Source organism: Colias croceus, chromosome 20 (genome assembly GCF_905220415.1).
Source record: "Colias croceus chromosome 20, ilColCroc2.1".
NCBI classification, from domain to species: Eukaryota; Metazoa; Arthropoda; class Insecta; order Lepidoptera; family Pieridae; genus Colias; species Colias croceus.
In genome coordinates this window covers 1,879,208-1,904,805 of record NC_059556.1, presented here as the reverse complement: position 1 = coordinate 1,904,805, position 25,598 = coordinate 1,879,208, and the positions used below count along the sequence as shown (strand labels likewise).

The 25,598-nt window shown below is 36.7% G+C and overlaps 2 protein-coding genes across 4 annotated transcripts in view; one reads left to right on the top strand and one right to left on the bottom strand.

The window, feature by feature from the left end:
• Positions 1-1,072: 1,072 nt before the first annotated feature.
• Positions 1,073-25,598, top strand: part of LOC123700755 (MYG1 exonuclease) — a 95,478-nt gene continuing 70,952 nt past the window's right edge. For 2 of the 3 annotated variants that reach the window (XM_045648075.1, XM_045648074.1), the window contains exons 1-4: positions 1,073-1,372; positions 1,775-2,025; positions 10,051-10,617; positions 11,286-11,457. In XM_045648075.1, the coding sequence (XP_045504031.1) occupies positions 1,265-1,372; positions 1,775-2,025; positions 10,051-10,617; positions 11,286-11,445 (1,086 nt within the window). In that variant the 5' untranslated portion in view covers positions 1,073-1,264 and the 3' untranslated portion in view covers positions 11,446-11,457. Of the gene's footprint in view, positions 1,373-1,774; positions 2,026-10,050; positions 10,618-11,285; positions 11,645-25,598 lie in introns of those variants that run through there. The other variant, XM_045648073.1, reaches the window with a different exon arrangement.
• On the bottom strand, positions 20,445-21,169 carry LOC123700757. The gene has a single exon (XM_045648077.1). It carries the CDS (start codon positions 21,167-21,169, stop codon positions 20,549-20,551), a length of 621 nt encoding a protein of 206 aa, XP_045504033.1. The 3' UTR covers positions 20,445-20,548.

Genomic DNA, 25,598 nt, shown 5'->3' with positions numbered 1-25,598 from the left:
GATAGCCGGGGCGGATCGCTAGTTGTTAATAATATAACATACGATTTTTTAATGTAGATCGTCATACATTATTTTTCATCGGCAACATCGGCTTAATATACAACTTAATATCGAATATTAGTAAAACCGGCTTTAAAAGCTTCGATACACTAACGCCATCTAGTAAGAAGTAGAAAACTTATAATATTTTCAACTTGTGGCATAATATGGTATGTGGGTGTTACAGTTAACAGCTGTTAATGTAGGTATTACCACAGAATAATAACCAGTAGCTAGCTAGTATAGTTACCTATTTTCAAATGGTTTCTTCGTGGGCATGTTGGAGTTATTTGTCTTCGCTTCTTACGTTAGTGCTGACTGCTGTTTAAAAAAATGAATAACAGAAAAAGCCGAGCAGAGGCGATCAATACCAATTTAATTAACATTAACAGAATAATATTAGTGTGATATATATATTATTTGTTATTAAAAAATTTGAAATCCCGTCATTTAAGCGCCATCTCGTTTAATTATTATATATTAACTAGCTTACCGCCCGCGGCTTCACCCGCTTTCTCTAAAACGATTTGAGATTTAAACTATTCTATCTCTCAAGTTGGATCGAACTGCACATGGTGTACGAATTTTATTATAATCGGTTAAGTGGTTTAGGAGTCCATTGAGGACAAACGTGACACGAGATTTATATATATTAAGATTTTGTCGTAGTTGACGTATATTTGTACAGATGTCGCTATAATAAACGCACAAATCTTTATTACACCTTTTTATGATTATGATATGAATATTTGAGAATGAGTTAGTATTGCTTATTTTTATTTAAATTTTAAAATAGTACATAATTACATGAACTATTTATTTTCTAGAAAGCATTATAATTACGTAGGTAAGACTTTCGCTTTAGGTACATTTATTTGACTGGCTACATTTTTGCTTTGATAGTTGAAACTACCGCGTTGTACTTCTATAATCTGTGGGCTGTGGCACATCTGTATGATCTGTGGTATTTTGCAGTTTTTAACTTCAATTTACGTAGTAACTAATACTTAATCTGTGACTTCAATTTCGATTTTCGTAGTTCGTACCTCTATGGTTCGTACACGGTGTTCTTTAATTTGTGATAATTATATATTTAATTTTATTTAGATTAGACATTTACAACGGTTGCTTTGTCTCTTATGTGCTATTGGTAACGATAAATTAAATTCAAAAGTTACTTTGGACTGCCGCTTTATTTGTAAGTAAGGCACGATATCGTTAACTTATGTTTAAGCGTATTTTACCTAAACTTGCCGTATTGGTATCTAATAATTCGAAATCTCGATTCATTAGTGTATCTAAACAATATTTTAAACAAATCAAAATGACTAAGGTTAGTATTTTTTAAGTTTGTGAATAATTTTGCTTGTAATTTTGAGGTTATAAAAAGCAGTATCATACACAATTATTGAGGACTGCAGGGATAAGTGTTACACCAGAATACAAGGTGCTGGTTAACGATACATTATCCTTTTATCAGCAATTTCATGGTATTTTCAATCCAACTAAATATAAATAACAACTTCGTTCCCAATTCCAGCTTTTTTTTACACATCTGCCAGCTTTATTAATTCAATTACCAAAAGCGTAGTATTCATAATATCATGTAATTAAAACCTTATTCGGATTAAAAAGGTTAGGTTTCACATATTATTTTATATAAACATTGTTTCTAGGTAAGTATTAGAAAATTTGTATTTAAAAGTTGTTATTTATAAGATCTTTCATTCATCAGATCGGAACACACGATGGAGTATTCCACTGTGATGAAGTCCTGGCCTGCTTCATGCTGCAGCGCCTCCCAGAATACAAAGACGCAGAGATCATCAGGACCAGGGAGACAGAGAAGCTCAATGCTTGCGACATAGTCGTTGATGTTGGTGCGGTATTCAACCATGACAAGAAGAGATATGATCACCATCAAAGGGAATTTAATGAGACACTGAGCAGCTTGAAACCTGAATTGGGTGACAAATATAATATTAAGTAAGTTATTTATGTTTGTTATAGTGTTGAATTCATGTCAGGAAAGAGCAAAATGTCTTGCCATCTGTTTAAACGGTAATAGGAATGATTTGCATAGCCATTTCATATATTTAATAGTGGCCATTTCGTCGTAGTCGTAGAACAACGACGGTTGTGCAAATCAGTAACTTTACAGTATGACACTTTAAAGTTTTTGGATGGAATTTTAGGTTATATTTTGGAAACGGCTGATCCGATTAGCTTAAAATTTGGATATGTTATTATGTTTATGAACCATTACAATATGACTTACAAGAGCTTTCATAAAATGCTTAGATTTCGTAAAATGTCACTCACGCCATTGTTCTATGTACACTAATATGTTGGATGTCAACATATGACATTATAGTGCGGACTATCTTTTTACTTTATATGACGTAAGGTAGTTTCCGTCGATGTTTTAGGAAATTTCTAAAACAATGTTATGACGTACTTTAGGAAAATTAGAAATATTCTGTGAGTAGTAGTTCTTATCCTTATCCTTACTTCCTTACTAATATTATTGCGAAAGTAACTCTGTCTGCTACGCTTTCACGTCTAAACCGCTGAACCGATTTGAATGAAATTTGGTACACAAATAGTCTAGAACTCGAGAAAGGACATAGGATAGTTTTTAACCGACTGCGCGCATGAGGAAAAGGAGGGTAATGTTTTTCCGCGATAACGACTTCTACGCAGACGAAGTTGCGGGCAAAAGCTAGTCATTCATATTTTATTTTTGCATTAAATTGTTATTTATAGATGAATAAGGAATTAAAAAAAACTTTGTTGTAATCATTGAAGTAATATAAATGTAATAATAATCGAAATAACAGTTTGGAGTATTTTATATTAAGAACTAATTGAAATAAACATTGAATTTTATTATAAACACAAATTATGAATAGCATTCAAATAGAGATCAATTGTTTTGTTTTAAAAATCACAAGTTTAAAAAGTTAAAAATCTTAATTCTAACAAACAGTATTTAGTAATTAATAATTATCTATTTTAATAAAAAATATATCAGTCTCAAACGTTACTCTTAAATGTTACTACTTATTCAATTAAGGTACATCAGACTCAGAATCATCATCAGTTTCATTAATAGTAATGTGGCCATGCGGCAGAGCTTTGTAGTACTCATGATAACTATTTGACGGGTATTATCCCAGTCTCACATAGACTGATCAAATCTTTAAATTTGTCTTTGGAAATTAAAATCGACTGAGGATATGCAGTTTTAAGTGTAAATGCACGGTTTCTGGTTTCTTTGCGGGTAATTAAAGTCATGCATTCATCACTTAAATCATATTTATAATGTATTTTATTTGGCTGGCTTTCTTGAATTATTACTTCCTTGATTTTGTTCCATGAGATTTTTGCGTTCACTGTATTTTTCGTCCAGTTTGCTCTTTAAAGTCATAAACCTATTCCCTAGTAACATCTCTCACTTCATACGGTTTTTCATTTTTCGCCCATCTTATCAGAATCTTCCACTCTTCTGGAGTATAAATAAGTCTGTGTTCCCCAGCTCTTTCGATCACCGAGTGGACAGAGTCACCTTCATTTTGGGTGTGGCCCTTTTCTAAAAATCGATGAGTTATGGTGACCCCAAACTTCCTTGCAGCATGAGTGTACAATGCAAATATAATCCGGTTTTTATTTTGGCCACCACAGTTATCTGACCAAAACCTGAAATCTGTAACTCCTTTTCCGGAAAAATCTCTGATGAAATTGTAAAGGCAACTAGCAACCTCATTAGCTCCACGCTTGGCCACACTCTCATCCCACACATAACAATAGCCTTCTTTCGTAACCATGTCATAAATTGTAAAATTATAGCACGACAGTTTACGTGTATAATAAAGTATGCTCATTTGACCATGAGGACAGGTTAAGACCTTTTGAAAATCGAATGTCGCACATAAAATCGTACCATTGGACTGAATAGCTTCTGTCTTGTCAGCGTTCTTTAACTGTCTGGCAATATTCTTGTTTGTTTGGTGTTTTTCGTAATCAGTTTTCATATCTTCAGATGGGTTTTCAGTTTGTTTGTATATATGACATTGATCACAAGTGTCTTTTTTTGGAACGTGAAAGGTCAGATTAAATTGACTGTTGACAATATCACGGTATTGTCGAAGAGAGGTAGCTTTATTTGAATATTTTTCCAAATCAGGCCATTCTTTATACATGTTAAACATTCGAGCAATACTGAGACTACCATCTAAGTACAGTCGTTTTGAAGACTTTCGACAGTAGTGCGACTCAACTGGCACAAAAGAATTAACATGAGCACACACAGAGAGTACCATTTCGTCATTGACTACTTTTCTGTGATTGTCATGTCGTCCTCTCATATCTTGTTCCACAGCTGTGCTACCATCATACTTCATCCATGCAGTTCTGGTCAATCGTTCATCAATACCTAGAGTATTTAAAAACATGGTCTTGCAAACGCAGATTTTATTGTTACTTACATTGTCAGTGCTTCTCTTTGGTAAGAAATATTTGTAAGTGTACTCTCTTTAAAATGTCTTAATCTCTCTTTAAAATGGCATAAAATGTCTTTTTTTATTGCCTTTATTGTCAACATTACAGTTTACATTTTTACTTATTAACTAAAATTAAATTTCTTTTTGGTTGTTGACTTGTCAATGTGACACAAAGGCCTCTTCCAAGTTCTTCCACTCGTCACATTCTGTCGCCTTCCATTGCCAGAGCGGCTCCGCCACTCTCCTTATCTCATCTGACCACCTTTTTCTTTTAGCATCTGCTCTGGGAGTCTATTCAGTTATGAGTTATGACCCTTGTCCATCAGTTTCCCTTTTCTCTAAGCATTTGCCCTACCCACCTCCATTTAAGAATCTTTGTCTTTTTCACAATATGTTCTAGTTTTGTTATATTTCTTATATCCAAAGCTCTTTCAGTTTTTCGTATTTAACCTTGTATGCTCTTCTCCATAGCTTGTTGGCATGTTATCAACTTTTTTGTCATGCGTTTAAGTTTTAGCCCAAGTTTGGCAACCATAGGTTAATGGGTATTGGCAAAATGTAGGTGTTAAATAGTTTTCTTTTAATTTTAATATTGTACAATAAAACATCTATACATAAGTTTAAATATATATATTTTTTTGTTTAAGGTCCAATTTCAATTCACATTAGGGACTAAAAGAAAATTAGCTGATCAACTTTTTTAATCCTGCTACATCAAGCTCTTTAGACAATCTCTGTGTGAGGTTTCTTTTGTTTTCACTGCTAATACTGCAAATATTTCTATAAGTGGCACCATTTTATTTTTAGTTACACTTATTAACTATAGTTGAGTCAACTACTTGGCTCATCTGTTCAGTATGGGATACATCTGGAGTACAGTCGAACATTATCGTATAGTGCTAAAATGCTATTTCTAACTGTTTTTGCCATTATTTCAATTATTTCATTCTGTATTATCTTTGATAAATATGATACCTGTCCCTTTTTTAAATTTTCTAATTGAAACTTAAGAGTTGAATTATGTTTCGCAAGCAGGGAAATTAAGTTTAAAAAGTTACCTTGACTAGGCTGAGGATATTGCGTGATAAGGTCGCTAGGAGTTTCATTGGATCTGCAAAAAGCGAGGCAGTTTGTGGATAAATACAATACAGCATCCATAACAATCCGCAGGATCTCTCTCCATTTTTCTTTTTCTGAGTTAACGAGTAGTTAACTTCTCAAGGTCTTGATCAATACCCTGGCATGATTTCATTTGCTGTAGCCTTGTTTTCCACTTGATCATACACTCTTTGTGAATTTGGGTTGCCTCGTGCTCAGCTAATCTCTCTCGAGACTTTTTTCCAATTAATAAAACCTGTAGAACACAATGCAGATGGGGCGGTAGTAGATACTTTCTGATAAATCTTGCAGCACGCACAAAAAATTGCATTTTTTGTCCTAGAAAATAAAAGCCAAGTCCCTTAGCTTACAACACCACCTAAGTTATTTTTACCAACTTTACAGGAGAACGTAATATAGCATTACTTAAGGTAGCATTGCGATTTTGAGCGCAACAGCCATCGGAATATAAAATCACAGGCAATAATTTCTGACTCAAAACCTTCTCTAAATTGTCTATTAAACATGAAGCAAACACAGAGGCTTCAAGCGTGCTATTTGACTCATCGAACCAATAACACATTACTTCCTTGGTTGCTATATTGTATAGTGTAAAATTATGGACGCAAAATCTAGACACGCGGCAGCGTGTCAAGCCGAGTTCAAGCGAAGAGAACTGGCGAGCAGCAGCCGTGTGTATATTTACACGAACCATTTCGAGCCACTTTTCACCCCCTTATAACTCGAAAACTATTTAAGTTATATAAACCAAATTTGGTACATATCAAGAGGACCTCAAGATAAACAAGAACCTTAAATTTCATAATTACAGATTAAACAGTTGCGTAGATATTAATATCCAAAAATCGCAATTTTTAAGACTGACTGACTTATAGACATATACAAAACCTAACCCACTTCCAGATGACCTAGAAAGTTCAAATTTTGTAATCAACTAGGTAATAGTGAGTGTACAAAGGAAAAAATCAGAAAATACTGAATTTATTTGTATTTAATTTTTTTTTCAATGACATAAATTTTGTTTGTATGGAAAAATGGAAAAGTTTAAAAAAAAAAGAAAATAGTATATTCACCTTACTAGTCTTAAAAAATAGATCAAAACTAATCAGTGGCCGAAAAAAATTTTGAAATCCATCAATAAATGACTGAGATATAGATTATTGAAGTTTACATATTTTAGGACGAAACATCTGTAGATTCGAAGCGCCTCTGACATCACACTCACTCGCGCTAGTATCGCTAGGGCGGATTACTTCGATTGCATGATTTCTTTATTCAAAACTGTTATTAAACTTAAAATAAAAGAAAATTGTAATAAAAATATTGCCTTTATTGCTCATACAGTTAAAAATAATATATCATTTTACATATTCACATTTATTTATTCTTTATTTATGAGTGTTTAGTTTAGTTTTAATTTCAGTGTAAATAAATAAATAAATAAATAAATAAATAAATAAATAAATAAAATCTTTATTTTGCTTTAAACATGGTATTCAATGGTGATACAATTATAATAATAAAGCACAAACATGTTTAGCCAATACAAGCATGCAAAAATAATTACCATAAATGGTGTAATGGAAGAAGGCTTCGTCGAAGGTCGAAATGATTTAATTTAGGCGCGTTTAGAGTAAAATTTCAAGATCGCGTCATGGCAATACCGTAACGTCATGGAGTAAGGCGACGATTCTTCTACAATGATCTTTGCATCTTGGTAATAAATAGTGTGTGTACAAATTCACGCTGGATGGAAAATCATGTAATCTTTTAAACAGAAAACGAGTTTAAAAAATTGCAGATAATGACGGGGCAATGTGCGCTGAAATTCATAACATACAAGAAAATATAGAAAATAATACTAAACAAACCATACAGAGAAACCGCAAGAAAAAAAAATCGTATATAAAAAGTATTATATTTATAAAGTAAATCAAATTTGCAGAGTAATTTTCTGTACAAAAAGTAATGATATCCCACCAAAAACATAAATGTAAAAATTGGAGCCGAGTTCAATCGTTGACTTAATTTGCCAAAAAAAGAAATGAGATCTAAATGTGTGCCAAGTTCTGCAGACAGTCCAGAAATTTATTTACAAAGATGTATTCAGTTCTTAGGTTGACTGAAAACTCAACTGTTTTATTTTCCCTTAGAGAACAATGTTTATTCCAAAATATAACTTTTTTAATTTGAATAATATAATTATTTTCACAAAGTAAACAACTAATGACCTATTGAACCCCATAATTTGATGAGGCTAGTTTTACATACTGTTTATATTTTGTGAGGTTCTAAAAACTAGCCTCATCAAATTATGGGGTTCAATAGGTCATTAGTTGTTTACTTTGTGAAAATAATTATATTATTCAAATTAAAAAAGTTATATTTTGGAATAAACATTGTTCTCTAAGGGAAAATAAAACAATTGAGTTTTCAGTCAACCTAAGAACTGAATACATCTTTGTAAATAAATTTCTGGACTGTCTGCAGAACTTGGCACACATTTAGATCTCATTTCTTTTTTTGGCAAATTAAGTCAACGATTGAACTCGGCTCCAATTTTTACATTTATGTTTTTGGTGGGATTTAGTTTTATAGTAAACTGCACTAGCTTGAAGATATCAAGTCAGTCAGTCGAGTCAATTTTACCGATTCAACATCCTGTGTGAACACGTGTCAAGCTCCGGACTGTGCAATTCCTTTGTCAGTATCTTTCTCTTTCCTAGCTCGATCTTTCTTCAGAACATGTTCAGCGTGTTCTTCATCCGTAATGTTTCCAGTTTTATGACTGCAACAAACATCGCATTGATCTTTCTTTGGGTGGAATAGGCTCAGATTGAGTTTCAAAAATATTTTGTCAAATAATTTACGGCCAGGGCATTCTCTACCTTCTAATTCACAATTCTCTTTATATGTCTTATAAAGCTGTGTCATGTTCGTGAAAACTGGTTCTAAATAATCTCGTGATGTTTTAGCACGACAGTAATGCGACGGCATCTTTGGAAGATCTGCTAAAAACTTTTCAATATATTTGTGGTCTTCAATTTTCTCTGGATTTCTGCGATTACTGGTTGAAGTAGATGAATCGGGAGGCATAGCACAATCGGTTTTTGTCAACCAATATCTGATAAACCAATCTTTAATTCCAAGAGTGGCCAAGAACATTTTTTTTTCAGACTTGGTGACGTACGTTATCAATCGTCAAAACGTAAGTTCGACTATCAGTTCTTTTGGATGATTCAGGATTTTTAGTAATTTTCTTTGGTATTTTGTTAACGTGTGAAGTTATAAATGATCTTCGCTGCTCCCAGTTCATATTCTGCCAGAAATTTTCAAACAAATGTTTCCGCTGTTCTTCATTTATGTTGTCACATGACCTGAGTTTAGATTTCTTGCAAAACGCAGAAGTGCACGGTGGATCATGGATCTTGCAGGCTTAAATACGTCTTGTTTCACTTTAAATGTTTCATTAATCTTTGCTTTTCTATCTCTTCTGTATCCCATATAATTTTCACCTTTCATCCGTAATTCTTTATTAATATTGCGTTTATTGTTTTGCATATTGTTTTGGGTTGTATTATTTTTATCTGTACCATTGAGTATTGTTTGTGACTATATCAGAAACTAGGTCTTGAGTATTCGTAGATATGAGAATATCTTGGTTTGAAGTAGGGAAAGATTTAACAGAATTTATATTAAGGACAGCATTTCCTAGTTCTTGTACAACGTTCTCACGTGATATTGGCTACATCCAATACAGAAGACTCAAGATACTCGATGGCCACCGTAGCAAATTCGGGTGGTTCCTATTGCAGATCAATTAAATCATTACCAACTTTTTCTATAACTGGTAGATTGTTAATGTCAATGTTTTCAATATTATCCAAGTCCATGTTTTGATCTAATATTGAGATTACATTGTCCTGGTTACTTAAAATACTTTTTATGGACTCCCCGAAGTTTTGATCATTTATTGGTGTTGCAATAATTTCGTATTTAGTAGGAGAATTGCATGCTTTGGTATCAGAAGAATTAGTGTTATCTTTTTGCTTCAAATCTAAAACAAATAATAGGAATTATTGCACTTAAAATGTAAATAACAAGAAATAAATGCGGATCTCAAAATAAACCTTCATTACTAACCTAGTTTAGCTTTAGCCTGGACCGCCTCCTTGGTGCAGTGGTTGACGCGTGAGCATAAAACTGAGGGGTCTTGGGTTCGATTCCCGGTGGAGACAAAGAAAAAAAAATGTCTTGGTCTAGCAGGACACAGAAGGCTGACCACCTACTTGTCTCTAAAGAAATTCGATCAGTGAAGCATATGCATAATACATCTGCCCCTTATCCCACTAGGTGACATGGGACTTCACATTAACTATATTCTTTCTAGGTTAAGTTCAGCTGGGCTCATCTACGCGTTCTACGGTGAGAGAGTTATACAAACGCTAGCACCAAAAGAACACCCTTTACAAGCTGATGACCTAAAACTGATATTTAAAAAAGTTTACGAGAACTTCATTGAAGAAATGGATGCTATAGATAATGGTGTGCCCATGACTGATGAGGAGCCTAGATATAAAATACGCACGCACTTAAGCGCGAGAGTTGGCAGATTAAACCCTGAATGGAACTCCTCACAAACAATCAGCACCAAAGAGATATTCGAAAAAGCCATGAAGCTAGTGAGCGAGGAATTTATATACACGGTGAATTATTTCATATCCGTCTGGCTGCCAGCTAGAGATTACGTGAAAAACTCGTTAGAGGATCGTTTCGAAGTGCACAAGTCGGGTAAAATCTTGGAATTCAAAGAACGGTTTCCGTGGAAAGAGCATTTGTTTGATTTGGAAGAGGAAATGGGTTTATCGCAAGAGATTACGTATGTTTTGTTCAACGACAAGCCGAAGTCCTGGAGGGTGCAAGCAGTACCTCTTAATCCTGGCAGCTTTGTTACAAGGTAACTTTTTTTTATTGTTATCAATGAATAATTGCATAAGAAGTGTTACAATACATAAATGATAATAATATTAAAGTTTTGCATTACTATGTGTATTTAGGATAAACCTGAAATTACTAAATCGGTTTTGATGAAATTTCGCAGATAAAGTTTATATGTGCCTTGGTTACTTTTAATTTATTTTTATAATTTTACATGGGACTTCACTTTTTATTGAAAGTCAAACTCAGACAATTATGCCTTCAACTAGACTCTGTTTAGCTCTTTTGAATCGACAAAATACAGAAGAATTATAATTTACCACTAGTATATTATTACTACAATTCAATTTCCATTTATCTATAAGTTTAAGGGCAAAATATATAAAAATTAATGCACATTAATGTATATCAATGGCGAAAATATAATACACTAGCTTTCCGCCTGCGGCCTCGCCCGCGTTCTCAAAGAAAAACCCGCATAGTTCCCGGTCCCGTGGGATTTCCGGGATAAAACCTAGCCTATGTTGCTCAGTGAAGATGCAGCTTTCTAATGGTGAAATAATTTTTTAAAATCGGTCCAGTAGTTTATGCGTGAAAACCATACATACATAATTACAAACCTTTCCTCTTTATAATATTAGTATGGATATCAATGTTTGTCAATGGCTGTATCTCAATTTATTCCAGGAAACCGTTACACAAGAAGTGGTGGGGGGTGCGAGATGATCTGCTCAGTGAAGAAGCGAACATCAAAGGTTGCATATTCTGTCACAGTACGGGCTTCATTGGCGGAAACGAGACAAGAGAGGGTGCTTTAGCAATGGCCGTTGCTAGTTTGGAAGCGTGAAATAGATTGAAGGTTACTTGAGTTTATATTAAATCATCATTTTTATATCCTTTAAAATTTCTAAATATATTTTAAACGCTGTGCCCAGCGGTTTTACACGCAGTGCTCCGCTCCTGTTGGTCTTAGCGTGATGATATATAACCTACTAGTAGTCCGCCCCGGCTTCGCCCGTGGTACATATTTCGCAATATAAGGTAGCCTATGTCCTTTCTCGGGTATTTAAATATCTTCATACCAAATTTCATGCAAATTGGTTCAGTAGTTTAGGCGTGATTGAGTAACAAACAGACAGACAGAGTTACTTTCGCATTTATAATATTAGTATGGATAGTGTTCTTCGATAAATGGGCTATCTAACACTGAAATAATTTTTCAAACTGGACCAGTAGTTCTTGAGATTAGTGCGTTCAATCAAACAAACAACCTCTTCAGCTTTTTAATATTATAGTATAGATTTATATAAATGAACAAAAACGCAAGGCTTTTCTAGTTTCTATGATTGTTTGGGATTATTTTAATGTGTATCACGGATTTGAGAAAAAATGTGAATAAACTATATTATACTACATTTATGTAGGTGTATGTATTTGACCATCAATTGCTAGAAATAATATAATACAAGAAATTCAGTTGAATAGGCAACATTATTATATGTATGTACTAGATTTCCGCCCGCGGCTTCGCCCGCGTTTGCAAAGGAAAACCCGCATAGTTCCCGTTCCCGTGGGATTTCCGGGATAAAAACTATCCTATGTGTTAATCCAAGTTACCCTCTATATGTGTGCTAAATTTCATTGTAATCGGTTCAGTAGTTTTTACATGAAAGAGTAACAAACATCCATACATCCATACTTACAAACTTTCGCCTTTATTAAGATTTTGTTAAAACGTTTAGCATTGGTATAACTATTGACTAATACAATGTTGTTGGTTTGGGGAAAATAAAATAAAATTATTATCATTTTAAATAATACCAATTGTTAAGCCCTATTGCTTGTGAATAAAATTGTGATTTTTTTTAAATACCTACTACATTATATTTTTAATTTTTGGTTGTCGAATTAAAAATGTATGAAACTTTATAACTTTTTTTATTTGTTATGTTAATTGTAGTTAACTATTTGTGGTGTTAACACATGCAAATGAGTATTTCTAATTAAATTTCAAAATTTGAGTTTCTCTTGGAATTTTTTTTTCCTATAAACTAGAGTTGCCACGAATATTCGGCTACTATTCGGTATTCGGTATTTGGCCGAATAATAGGTACTATTCAGCCGAATACCGAATACCAAATCATGGAAAAAAGACACGTCATATTAATCAAGACTTATATTTATTTATTATCATATTCCAATATTTTAATATGTAAAATTTTGCAGTGGTTATGATATTGAGGTGGTTATATATGGTATGATATTGATTATGGTTATGAGTTATGATGATGAAAACGAGCTTTTCAGCATTCGACGGAAGTAATCGATTACGCTTTTCGTCGTAAACAATACCAGCTTCAGAAAACAACCTCTCACTATACACGCTATTCCCGGGTGAAGAAAGATAAACTTTAGCAAATTTCGAGAGGTTTAGGTATTGTTTTTCATTTGCTGACCACCACTTGTAAGGATCAGCTTTCTGATCTAGGCGAATCGATTTCAAATAAAAATCCATCTCATTTGTCCACAATATTCTTAATTCTTCTCTATGTTCTCCTCATCATTACTATTTTGCATATTAATTTTGCATATTATTATTTTTAGCGACTTCCTCAAAGCAGTGTATTTCAATTGACTTTTCATTTTCGTTCAAGTTTCTTTTCTTACGACGCGACGTTGAGAAGAATCGTCATCGGTAGTACTACTAGATTTCTACTACTAGACTACTACACTCACCGGCACGGAATCTTGGCCACTGCAATTTTTTGCGTAAAATAACACTATTTCTTTTCTACTATAAAATTCAATTAAAATTTGATCAAAACTAGTTACTTTAATGTTTTTACTAACTTTTAGTAATAATTGGAAGTTTATAAGAAGTACTCCCGCGTAGATATGAATTAAACAAGAATTTACGCTTTTCCTGTGAAATTTAAATGATTTCTTAAAAAATGCACAAAAATTAGAAAGAACGTTTCCATAAAAAAAAATTGAACCTTTTAATATAGGGTGTTTCCTTCTCTTGCCTTAAACACTGTTTGCATCCAGTCTGGCATACTCTAGAAGACATTTTTGATGTCCACTTGAGCTATAGTGTACCAAACGGCCCCAGCTGTATTTCTAAGCTCATCTAACATTGGTGCTGGGTTGGAATCGAACTTTATGTTTCTTTTAAGCATCTCCCAGATGTGTTCTATTGGATTAAGATCCGGGCTACGAGCTGGCCACTCCAATTTTTCAATATTAACCTCTTGAAGGTACTCTTATACGCATCGTACGACACGCGGACATGCGTTATAGTGTATTAGTAGCAAATTTTCTTCACTGATAAACCTGTAATAGGGCTGAACATGTTCCTGGAAAATTTCCTCGATGTACCTGATCAAATTTAAGCCATTATCTACGATAACTAACTCCGTGCGAGCATCGGAACTTATACCTCCCCATACCATTATTGACCCTCCATGAAAAATCGCAGTTTGAGCGTGGTGATGGTTGAAAACCTCTCTTCTCGTATCCTCTATACTGACTCTTAGCTATCAGAAGCTCGTAAAGTGCCTTAGCAGTCATCTGTGAACACCTGACGAGCGCACTGGCTGTGGGTCCAGTTTTCATGTTCTCGTGCAAAACGAAGACGTGCTTCTCTGTGATGTCTGAGGAGTTATGGACGGCGAGCTGGTCTGCAAACCTTCAAATTAACTTCCTTCATTAGTCTTCTCACCGATTGCTCACTCACATTTATTATCCTGGTGTTTTAGAGCCGGTGGCGTATCTCAAAAACTGTCAGAAAGCCATTTCTGAGTATCTCTTGAACAATAAACGGGTCTTATCGAGCTGATGAGCACCTCACGCCTTCATTTCCTGGTCTGCACGTGTAGCTGCCAGTCTCTTGGTATCTTCTCTATGCATAGTGCATAGCTGAAAGTGGTACGTACTGTAGATTAGGTACTTTATGTTGCGGCAGTCATTGGTCTAACATTGTGATGGCCTGAGCAGGTTGTTCAGATGTGAACGGCATTTTTTATTGTTTGTTACGATCATTGACTACAGTACAACAATAACAATATCTTAAAACAGCATAAACGATATCGAAAAAAGTTTAAAACGAACAATTCGTAACTTCGGCTTAACCGCACAAATCACAAATTTCGAGTAACTCTTAAAAAGTGGTAAAAGATTATTCTCAAACTTAATGATTTCTTACCATAAAATTAAACAAATAATATGTTAACATATCTGCATACAAAAAAATCGTTAAAAACACTTCAAACTTTTTTTATCGGCAAATTTGTAAGTGGCCAAGCTTCCGTGCCGGTGAGATACCTGGCTTTCACCCAGGAGGCTCGGGTTCGATTCCCGGTACGGGAACCAGCTCACAGGCCCGCGGGTAAGCAACCAATACCTGATGATGGAACAAGAGTAACCAACACCAAAACCTGCCGCAAAACTCGCGCCTTCCCGCGATCCACATATATCGACAACCAAAACTCCAAGGTAGCGCACCGTCTCGCACACCAAGGTCAACAGTGCCTTAATTAGCTCGACTAGCGCGTTAGTCAGTGCAACGAAACTCGACGGAAGTTGGGAGAAAGCGCAACACAGTGAACGGTACTCCTCAGACATGCGTGTCTGTGTTCTTACGTGAACTAAACTCATCTGTGCTGCTGCGTGGCTCACGTAAATACTATTTCTCACCTTAACTCCATATAACATTAACCGCTTATAGCGGCAATACTACCGACCCCAACAGAGTTAAAGTGTACCCGGAACGTACACGTCCGTAACTTTAAATTCAGTTTCAGACTTTTTCCTGTCAAAACTCTGTCGGGATGGATCGCGCAACAAACCACCAGACTCCGGACACCTGTACAACCGGGAGAAAACCTCGGGAGTACTCACCACCGAGTACAACACCGCAAAAAATTTTGTCAACTCCAAGCCCCTCAGCTTGTACCTCTCGACCACGGCATCGGACAACACCTCATACCACTCAGCATTGGCCAAAGCCGACAAATTGTCAGCTATAGACCGTCTGTATTCTTCAACATGTTCAGGATCTCTCAAGTCTCGCCTACCGAGTTTACACAAGGTTTTCAAGGGGTCAGGGACCAACTGCATACCATTTTCTCCCAAGAGCAAAAACTTCGAACAAAAGTAGGCATGCTTGTAACCAGTCAACAGCTTCGACTCAAGGTTGAAAAGCGCCGCGAGTTTTCCCGAATTGTCCACACTAGCTGCGAAGCGCGAGCGTATGTACAAAAGAGAGTCATCTCCGGCAAACAACCCCAATACAATGTCATCTATGTCGTAAGTGGCCAACACCACCGCCATACAAAAAAGCGTGTTTCCCAAGAAAGTACTAGCGTCACCCGACCTACGCTGAAACTTTATGTCGGCGGCCACACCATTGTGCTTGTCTATCAACCTGCTCTCGGCATGTGAGTTGTACCACAGGTCCACTAGGTGTTCAGCCACTCCCACGCATCGCATCAACGCACACTCAAACATGAGCACAGCAGCATCCTGTGACTTGTCGTACTTACGCATGTCGTTCTCTACGGCATGACAACTCGCCAACACGTCCGCGTCGACCAAAGAGTTTAGATGTTCAACAAAGGCGGTCGGCGACATACCGGTCAAGATCTGAAGTTTCGGCAACATCACTCGCAACAAACGATCACGCACTTCAGGGAATATAGAGCAGAATATAACGTTCACATCCTTAGTATTATACGCTATCGTCTGTACACTAGCATACTCATGTTGCGCACTAGACTCCAATGGCGGTTTAAGGTCCGCCTTCACCATGTAAGAAAATACGTTGTACTTCCTTAAGTCAAATCCGACATCCGACTGCGCCTGCACGGCGACTTGCGATTTCTGCGTAGTCAACCACTTCGCCACCAACGCTGGGTTCAAGTCTATTGGGTCGTCGCGGTAATCCTCCAAAAGGTACGCACGCGATGGGTCCACAGCGCTGCGTATAAAGTTCTCAGCCATACACTCCCCAACGAAGTGTCTCGTGTTAGTCGACTCCGCGAGTTTCGGCGCGTTAAGGTTACGCTTCAATATTCCCAAAATCGCCTCCTTCTGACTGTTAAGTCTACGGTTAGGCATCATCGTTCGCAATACCGGTTGCATCGTCGCAAACTTCTTCTCTTTCAGGTAAGACCTTCCTGGTTCCAAAGTCAGTTTGTCAACGCCTAGCGACAAATCGCTGTTGTCAACACAAACTTGGTCATGGTGGTATAGCACGTCAGCGTGCTCAGGGTACGCAGTGTCGTACACGGTTTGTAAAAAGGAGAAATCCAAATCGTAAGCCGGTAGTCTGTGCGGCTGCGGAGACGTTAAGACGCCGCGCCACGCAACATAATAGTCGTAAACCCTATGCGCCAGACTCGGTAAACCACGCAAGAGAGCGGTCGCGACAGCATCCTCCTCCAAGCGCCGACGCAGGAAAAACAAGTCACTCTGGGCAACGTAACCTCCACTCAACCGCAAAGTGACAATCTCTCCAACCACCGAATCTGTCATAATAGTGAGGAAATCACACGCCCTCAACGCCGCTTCCAAGCGCCGATGGTCCATTTCTGCGGACCTAAACGCGCTAATAACCTCACCCAGAAGTTCCCTAAACTCCCAACGTCCGCCGGTCCTAGCCAACATCAAACGTACAAATCCCTCCAGGAGTTCTTTTAAAGTCTCGTCATCCAACACGTGAACGTCGTCGCCCGAAGACGACACGACGTCCGACACAGTCTCGTCCACCACACTGTCCACATCGACAGAAGTGGTCGTATCGTCTAATTGAGCCGCAATAGTCCTTCGAGCACCGCGGTCTTCACACACCACGTCACGCACCGGTGTCTTGGTCGGCAAGGTGGACAACACATCACCCGGTCGAGCGGCAACCACAGGTATCAACTGAGACGCCGGAATGACCGAGTGCCGAGGCACATCTACGTACAAGCCCCGCTTACTCTCGAACACCAACGTCTCAGACGATTTGTACTCCATACTCTCAGAACGGTACTCGTTAACCGCTTTATGCAACTCGACAGCCGCAACGGGCGCCAGCGACCTATTCTTCATACGCTCGACAACGGCACTGTCACTAGCGGCTATCGCCTGCTTCATGTTGTACTCTCTCACTTGCTCCTCAGTAGTGTTTACCGCCGCCGCGACAAACCGACCCACCGCGTCATCGTATACGTCCGAGTAGTATACACACGTTTTCCTGTGCCTCGACACAGCGACCACAGCGTGTGGAACACTACTATATATAGGCAGGGGTTTAGTGGTAGCAGATTTCATGTAAATGTGACCGCGGCGTCGGTTGTTGAGAGAAAACAATATTAAACGGCAGACTTTTTGTTTTATGCATTCCAAAGCAAGTCCAAAATATTTTTCAATATCATCTTGAAATGATGCAGTACTTTACCATAAATGGCAAGTAGAAGAAAATATGTATTATAAAAGAAAAAATCAAACTAAATTTAATTTAATCAAATCAAAAAAAATATTTCTCATCAATTGGTTGATGTCAGGTTTGATAGAAGGCAGTTGAAGTCTTATATCAGGTTCGGCGTCCAGTCTTGCGATATTTTGTTTTCATGGCTGCTTAGGTTAAGAATCCTATTTCGCACAAATATGTTGTTGGGAACGGGAGAAGAATATTTAGAGCTATTTTGCCAAGCATTGGATATTCATCACGGATTCTGCACCAAAAATAGTTGAGAGGTTTTGAACAGTGGCACCATATTTGTGTCTGTTGACATTTCTTTTCAACGCAAACAATCCAGAAATCTAAAAATCAATCCTAAAATGATGTTTCACTTCGTTGGTAAAGCTTAATAGTATATTTTGTTCACAATAAAATATGTCCGTATATTCATGATATAGTTCGAATATCCTGTTACGCTCCATTTTTTTAGTATGGTCTAGTCTCAGCATTGATAAATTATGTATTAGTAATTTGTCGTTGTCAGTCACTGTATTTTTGTGGTCGTGTACAAAGGTCACTGGGCACCATAGTATGAAAACTATACCCACGCTGTACAGAAATGAAATAGGGTGGAATAGACAGAGTAATGTCTCTAGTTTACGATAATATGGGTCGCATTAATGTGGGTACTGTCAGTCAGGAATAAAAAAAAATGTATTATCCAAGTCTATATATATTCTTTTATTAATAATTATCTTTTTAATTACATATTATTAATAAGTTTTCATTATTTTGCGTCATCAATTATTACTGTTAATCAAATATTAATGTAGGGACTATGGAAAAAAAACTAAGTACTTAAAAATAAACTTTTATTTTATGATTTAATCAATGTGGTCAATGTCTAGAGGTACAATTGTATCATCTAAAAAGGCCGCCGCACAGAGGAGTATTTTACCTAGAAAGTTGATCAAAACTATTGTGTGATATTTTTCGATTTGATATATAATAAAAAGCAGTTTTAGATGATAATTTTGTATTTAAAACATACACTCATTAAATTTTACATAAAAGATTTTTTTACAAAGTCGTTCTAATCCGATTCGCCTTCACTAGATCCATCCTCCTCCTCATTGTCAGATTCTGTAGACGAGACATACGATATCTCCGGGAGCAAGAGTTGTAATGCCTCACTGGAAAACGGCCTACTTTTTTTCCGGGGCCTTTGCCTAGTACTGCTCAAAAAAGGATCCGAACTTAGCAGAAGTCTGTTCAAAACATCCCTGTTACAGCTCTCTCGCGAAAACTTTCTAGAAAAATTCTGCCTATACATGCGGAAATGTTTGTTTCTGGCCTCAGCCGCCTCTTCAGACAACTGGCCAATAGGCAGAATAGCGTGATCAATTACTGTGGCTCCATGTATCAAAACTTTGTGCATTGTAGGCGACATGGGGTGCCACTCATACAAATCAACATAGAGTTTTGCAGTCTGTTCTGCAAAGTTTTCAAATTTTTTTACATCAATTTTTAGACCACTTGATAAGGCCTCTAATATAACACTGCATTTTTTTTATTAAGTTTATGTCAACTCCAGTTATACGGGAAGAAGTTTCAGGATCCGAGAAAAATCTCCTTGAAGTGTTCCCGTCATTGGTGTTCCCAAACCCTGCCTTGGGAATATCCACCAGCAGCCCCATTTCCTCTTTAAAGGAGTCCTGGATTTGCTTCTTTCTATCTGCAACCATGTTTTTATGCTCTTGAGTCCTTGCTTGCCACTTTTTAAAAGGTATTTTATACGACAAATGAAGAAGTGATTCAAAGAACCGAATTCTGGCATGTAGTGTCGACAGCCCAAATTTAAAAGTATCCGGGTTCTCCAAGTTTTTTTTATTCAGGTTTATTAAAGTCTTTTGATGTTTGCCCGCATATGTAGCACCTCATGGTAGAGGCCGTGTTTGTTGCAGCATTGCAAACCTTTGCATCAATCATGGTAAATGCCAATGTGTGCTTTATTTCTAATATACCAACATTCGTTCTCGGTATTTCACTGTTTTTCAGATTTTCTATGTAGCAGATTTCCTCATTTGTGATATCTTTTGTTTCGTGAACGAAACGGATACGTATTGGTCGGCAGTATCTTGGGGAAGAAGGTACTGGGTTTTGCCAAATAATCTTTTTTTGCTCACCAATATTGCATACCAGTCGTATGGGCACAAATGAACTCTGGAAGATGTTTGAATCACTATCTGTGCTATTTCCAAATTTTTGTTTAAATTGTTGTTGTTGAGACCCATCACAACCCCATTTTGATAATAGCTCTAAAGAGTTTCCTTCTTCTTCAGTTATACTCTCGAGTACATCATGTATGTACATACACAACCGTGTGGCTGAATGGTCTAAAAGATCCTGCAAGTTTATTTCAGCACCTGTTTCTGTAACTCTTATCGACTCTTCGCGCGGATAACAGTCTTTCTTTGCCTTTTTTACAAGTGAATAACAAGGATAATTAATGTTCTTGTTGGCAGCATGAATAACTTCGTATTGTTTTCTTGTCATATCGAGCGATTCTTAAATGATATCTTCCCAAAGTAAACAGAATTAAATCTTCATAAGTAGGTTGTGGAAAGTCATCGAAAGCAGCATTATTGGCATCAATTGGCTCGAATGCTACTCTTTGCCTATTAAAGTTGTGCTGCCTCACATACTCCGCCAGTTCATTTTCTCTATTGATATTTTCATTAATAATAGTAATGAATTGTTCAGCGTATATGCTGTCCTCGTACGGACGTCGTGTTGCGTTGATGATTGCTGCGGTAATTCTGAAGTCTGTCATCATGTTTGGCAAAGAAACATTAAAATAAACGTGCCGAAAGATTTTAAAATATTTTTTAAATCGACCATTTATGGTCTCGACCACCCAACGGGTCATTGTAATGAGTCTCGACTTATTGGCATCTGCTGTCGTCAACTGTTCTCCCCTGGATCTAGTTGGTGGCATCTGAGGGTTGTAGCCACATAGTTCAATACTGGGAATCGCATCCCGAAAGCCACGGTCTAGTACAAAAACATCGTTAGGCCTAAGAAATCCATGCCAAGCAGAAGCTTGGTCGTCCATTAGGCTACGCATAATTGTGGCATCGGAAGTTGTTGCTGCAAAGGGCCCCACTACATCTAAAATATAGCCATCCGTACACACGACCAAAAAAGGTTTCACTAGGTTTCGGAACTTGTGCAGACTGTATGTTACCCGTTGAAACAGAAAATTGGAGCTCTTTTGGACGTACAAATAAGTGCCGTCAAACACCAAAATGGCTGTGTCATCGTCACCTCCGAAAATATGAGCAGGAATCGAAAGATTTCGAGCTACCACATCTTTTCTGGTCACATGATCTAATCCCAGAAAATGTTGTACAAATACACTCAGACTCACTGGAGCATTACACGCAGCATCACCGCACTCAGTTCCGACTCACCGTGAACTAGCGGCTTCCTGTTCCGACTCACTGGAACATACCTGGCATTGGCAAGGCAATTCGTACTACGACCTCCGGTCTCGGAGGGGAGTCCTGTAGCGACACCTCGCTCTGAATCGCGCAAGCGAAATGTTTCGCTACAGAGCTATATATACAACTTTCCGACATCATCCATTGGGGCCTTCACGGCCGGCCAGTCGAGTAGACTGGTCGAGGATCCTCCCTTTTTCGATGGAGGAATTCCACCTTTCTTCCTCCACAATGGGCGCACCTTGAAGTAACGATCATCGTTTACATTTGTGTTATCTACAAAGTGTAAATATTTTCTAATCTGTTCATACTTCTTTAAACTCATTATATCGGCAACTTGGGCATATCTGTACTCTTTACTCCAGTAGTCTCTATAAGCAGACATTTGAACCAAACCCATCATTATCGTTATTGCCAAGAAATCACGAACGTCTTCTTCGGATATATTTATACATTTTCCAGCTTTGCTTTGCACCGAATATAAGTTTGTTTGTTCCGTTATATATTTTATAATATCTTTTATATATTTTTAAAAATAATCAAGGGGCGAGTGGTTTTCTATTCCAAATGGTACTTGTAACTCAGGATCTTGGAAATCTGCACCAAATTTAAAATTACCAGCCTGCCATTAAAATCTAATGGTTGTCTCACATATTTCTTTGCTTTTTTATTACTAATGTTCTGTTAATTTTCCTTTTTGATCGAGTACTCTTATCAATAGATGTTATAACTGGAGACAGCACGGAAGATACAGAGTTCAAAGTAGGTAATGGAACTGGCTTATCAGTATGGAACATTTCCTGAATAACTGGTGTTAAAGGGACAGTCTCTTCATCTGATAGCATGGGTCGCGGGGATAGATGGGGAATGTGTGAACAATTGTCGTCAGATGTATCAGAGATGTTTAAATTTTCTATTGAAGATGGTAAAGATTTCGGCTCAGAACTACAGTAAGTACTTTCCGAAAAGTGTCGACGACGTTGGGCCACATTCTGAATTATAACTTCATCTTCAGATGAGGACCCACTATCTGAAGAAACGCCTTTAGGAGGTACTAATGCTAAAATCCGTCTAGTGCGTTCCCATTGTATTTCTGGAACAAGCAAATAAAGAAAACCATGCAACAGACAACCAACACCGAAAGCACAATTAAATATAAAAAATAAATAAATTGGTATGCACAAAAAAGGCACAAACAAAATGTTACTAACTGGGCATTGTTGAGCGGGCTCAACACATGATGCTTTATATATCATTCTTTGTTTATACGGCATCAACATAGGCAAAAACATGCTTATATTTCTATTTAAACTTTCGTTTGGCTAAGGAATATGAATAGTAAATAGAAGTATGTATTATATTTTGCGAGTTGATTTATATAGCTTTTAACAAGTAAATATTTAGTACATATTTATTAAAATAAAAACTTACCGCTCGTCCGCGCGCAGTAATTCTTCCCGGCGCCATTTTGCCTCCAAGTGTCAGAGGATCTGTCAAAATGACATTGTCTACTTTCTTTTGGAAGCGTTCCGATTCACAATATGCGTATGTTGTATTAGATCTCAAAAAAAAAGATTTTGTATCGTCAAAATAATTTTGTGATCCGATAGTATTATAAGTATCAATGATGGTTTCCCTTAACCATAATAGTATGAAATGTCCGGTTGAGTTTTTAATTAATTGAGAGGTTTTTAATAAAAGTTCAGTTTATAGAATAATCAACGGTTTTACCTTCTAATGACTTTGTGTAAATGAGTCTCAAAATTAAATTGTGCATATGGACGAACTAGCTTACCTAACTAATTATTAATTTGAACACTTGTTTTAGGAAGGAAAAAATTACTTAATCCATAATCTCTTCTCGTTTTACAAGTAAATAACAATTAGAAAATATTTTTTGATCGGATCATCAATCAACTTTGTCTGGAACAACATCAAGCACGTATTAAACGTTTGTGGTGTGAAATTGGAAGTAACAATGATAGGAATATCAAAGGTCAATCATTATGTTATTTGCTCGGGCATACAGCACTACGTTAATAGTTATATGAGTCTTATGGTTGTCGAGGACTATTAAATCCGGTGATTCAGCACTAGGCTTGACAATGTGAACAAAATGTTTTAAGCTTTTAAAAAGCAATCTTCAGTTATCCACCCAGACACATTTGCGAGGCCTAAAGCACCAGTAGGACCATTTTCAAGCATATGTTCTTTAAAGTGAACACGTGGAAATATAAAAGCAGGAGGAATACTTCCGCCAGAGGCATTTGCGAAAGCAAGCATAGTTACAAGTGATCCACGTTCTGTTGAGCTGATTTGACCAACTCTATTAACACCTGCTTGGGCAACTATCTTGGGTGCATTAGTGACTGTTGTGCATCCAGTTTCATCTAAATTCCAAACCATGTTTGGGGAGAAATTATGGTTCAGGTAACATTTCTCCAGGTTTTCGAAAAAGTTTTGAACATTATGTTTATTGAAGCTCGTAGTTCTTGCTAGTGATGTATTCTCCGGTTTTCTAACGCTCAGTGAATCATGTCTTCTTAAAAAACCCTTGAGCCAATCTAGACTAGCTGTATTATTTTCTCTCCATGAAGATGGTATAGTGAGATTCAAACGAACAGCGTACTCATATGCTAGTTCTCTGACTTGTTTAGTTGTCAAACCATGACACATTTTTGCAGAAATCTTCAAATACTCTGCCAGAGAACCTTCTTGGTCTACCGTGAAAACTTTTTTATTGCCAATGTTCGGTTTATAGACAAACGACGTACATTCAGAAGCTTTAGCTTTTGCGACCAATCTATGCAAATGAGATTTGCTTACATTAAATGTCTTCGCAGCTGATCTCACAGAAATGCCTCTCTGTAACACTTCATTCACTGCCTCTTCAATTTTGTGAGCATTTACACGCGTTCTCTTCTTTGGTGGCATTTTTAATCTGAAAAAAATAAGATAAATTTATTAGATACAAAGTGAAAAAAAAACAGTCATGAAAGGGACAGTTATGAAAGGGACGTCCCATTCATAACCCTTTGTTGTGTCCCTTTCATAAATATCATACTAAAATTAAAAACATAACCACAAAATCTACAATTACAAATGCAAGTTCACTGATCCTATGTTCTCGTATCTGTGTATCTCCAACCTATCATAAACAGTGATTCACTTATAAATAATTAACTCGCAGCACTCTATAAAACGTTTCACAATTATAACAAAAAAATACTTTTCAATCCCTTTAACAACACTGGCATGATTCCGTCATCTTTGAAATGACAAGAATGTGAAGTTAGCCGCGAACGAACTTGTATCGAGGTTGCCATACGACAAAAATAGTGATGTTTCGAAATGTTTTTTATTTTACCGGTTATTTGGATTGTCCTTTTCAATACGTGTCCCTTTCATGCCACCCCTCCCTACTGCTCAATTTCATTGTTTTGAGTTCGTCTGGACGTCATCTGGACCTGTAGTCAATATTTAAAGAGGAATTTAATGACAGTTCTAATGGACACTGATTCTAAAATGAAGTGACAATCGTATCTAAGAAAAAGTGCAATGTTGTATGGTACTCCACAAATCACTGATTTCTACATCTCTCTCTGTCTCTGTATTTAATGGTAGCTGTATTCTTACTGTTACACTTTAAATTAATAAACCCTTCATCATTTCAACATGTGACTTCTGTCTCTAGCTTTAAGAAATAGCTTGTATATTTTTTTGTGTGGAGTGTCACCCTGTGCGAAGATCCATCAAAATTTTGTGTAATTTAATGTTAACTTGTTGAATTTCGTATTTCAAGCCATGAATTCAATTACATATTTGAAAGTTAAAATTAAAAGAAAAGATCGCAATCCTAATCTGTTTACTACTGCCATAACTGCTGCGGTCAATGACATTGTTGTTTACACATACAGTTTTCACAAATGAATTTTTTGTTTCTGCTAGTATTTGTATTTTCTTAGTCATTTCTCCACCTGTCTTTTCTGCACACCGATTAGCTATGTGCCCAGTCTTACCACAGCGATAGCATTTTCGCATATCTGGCATAGT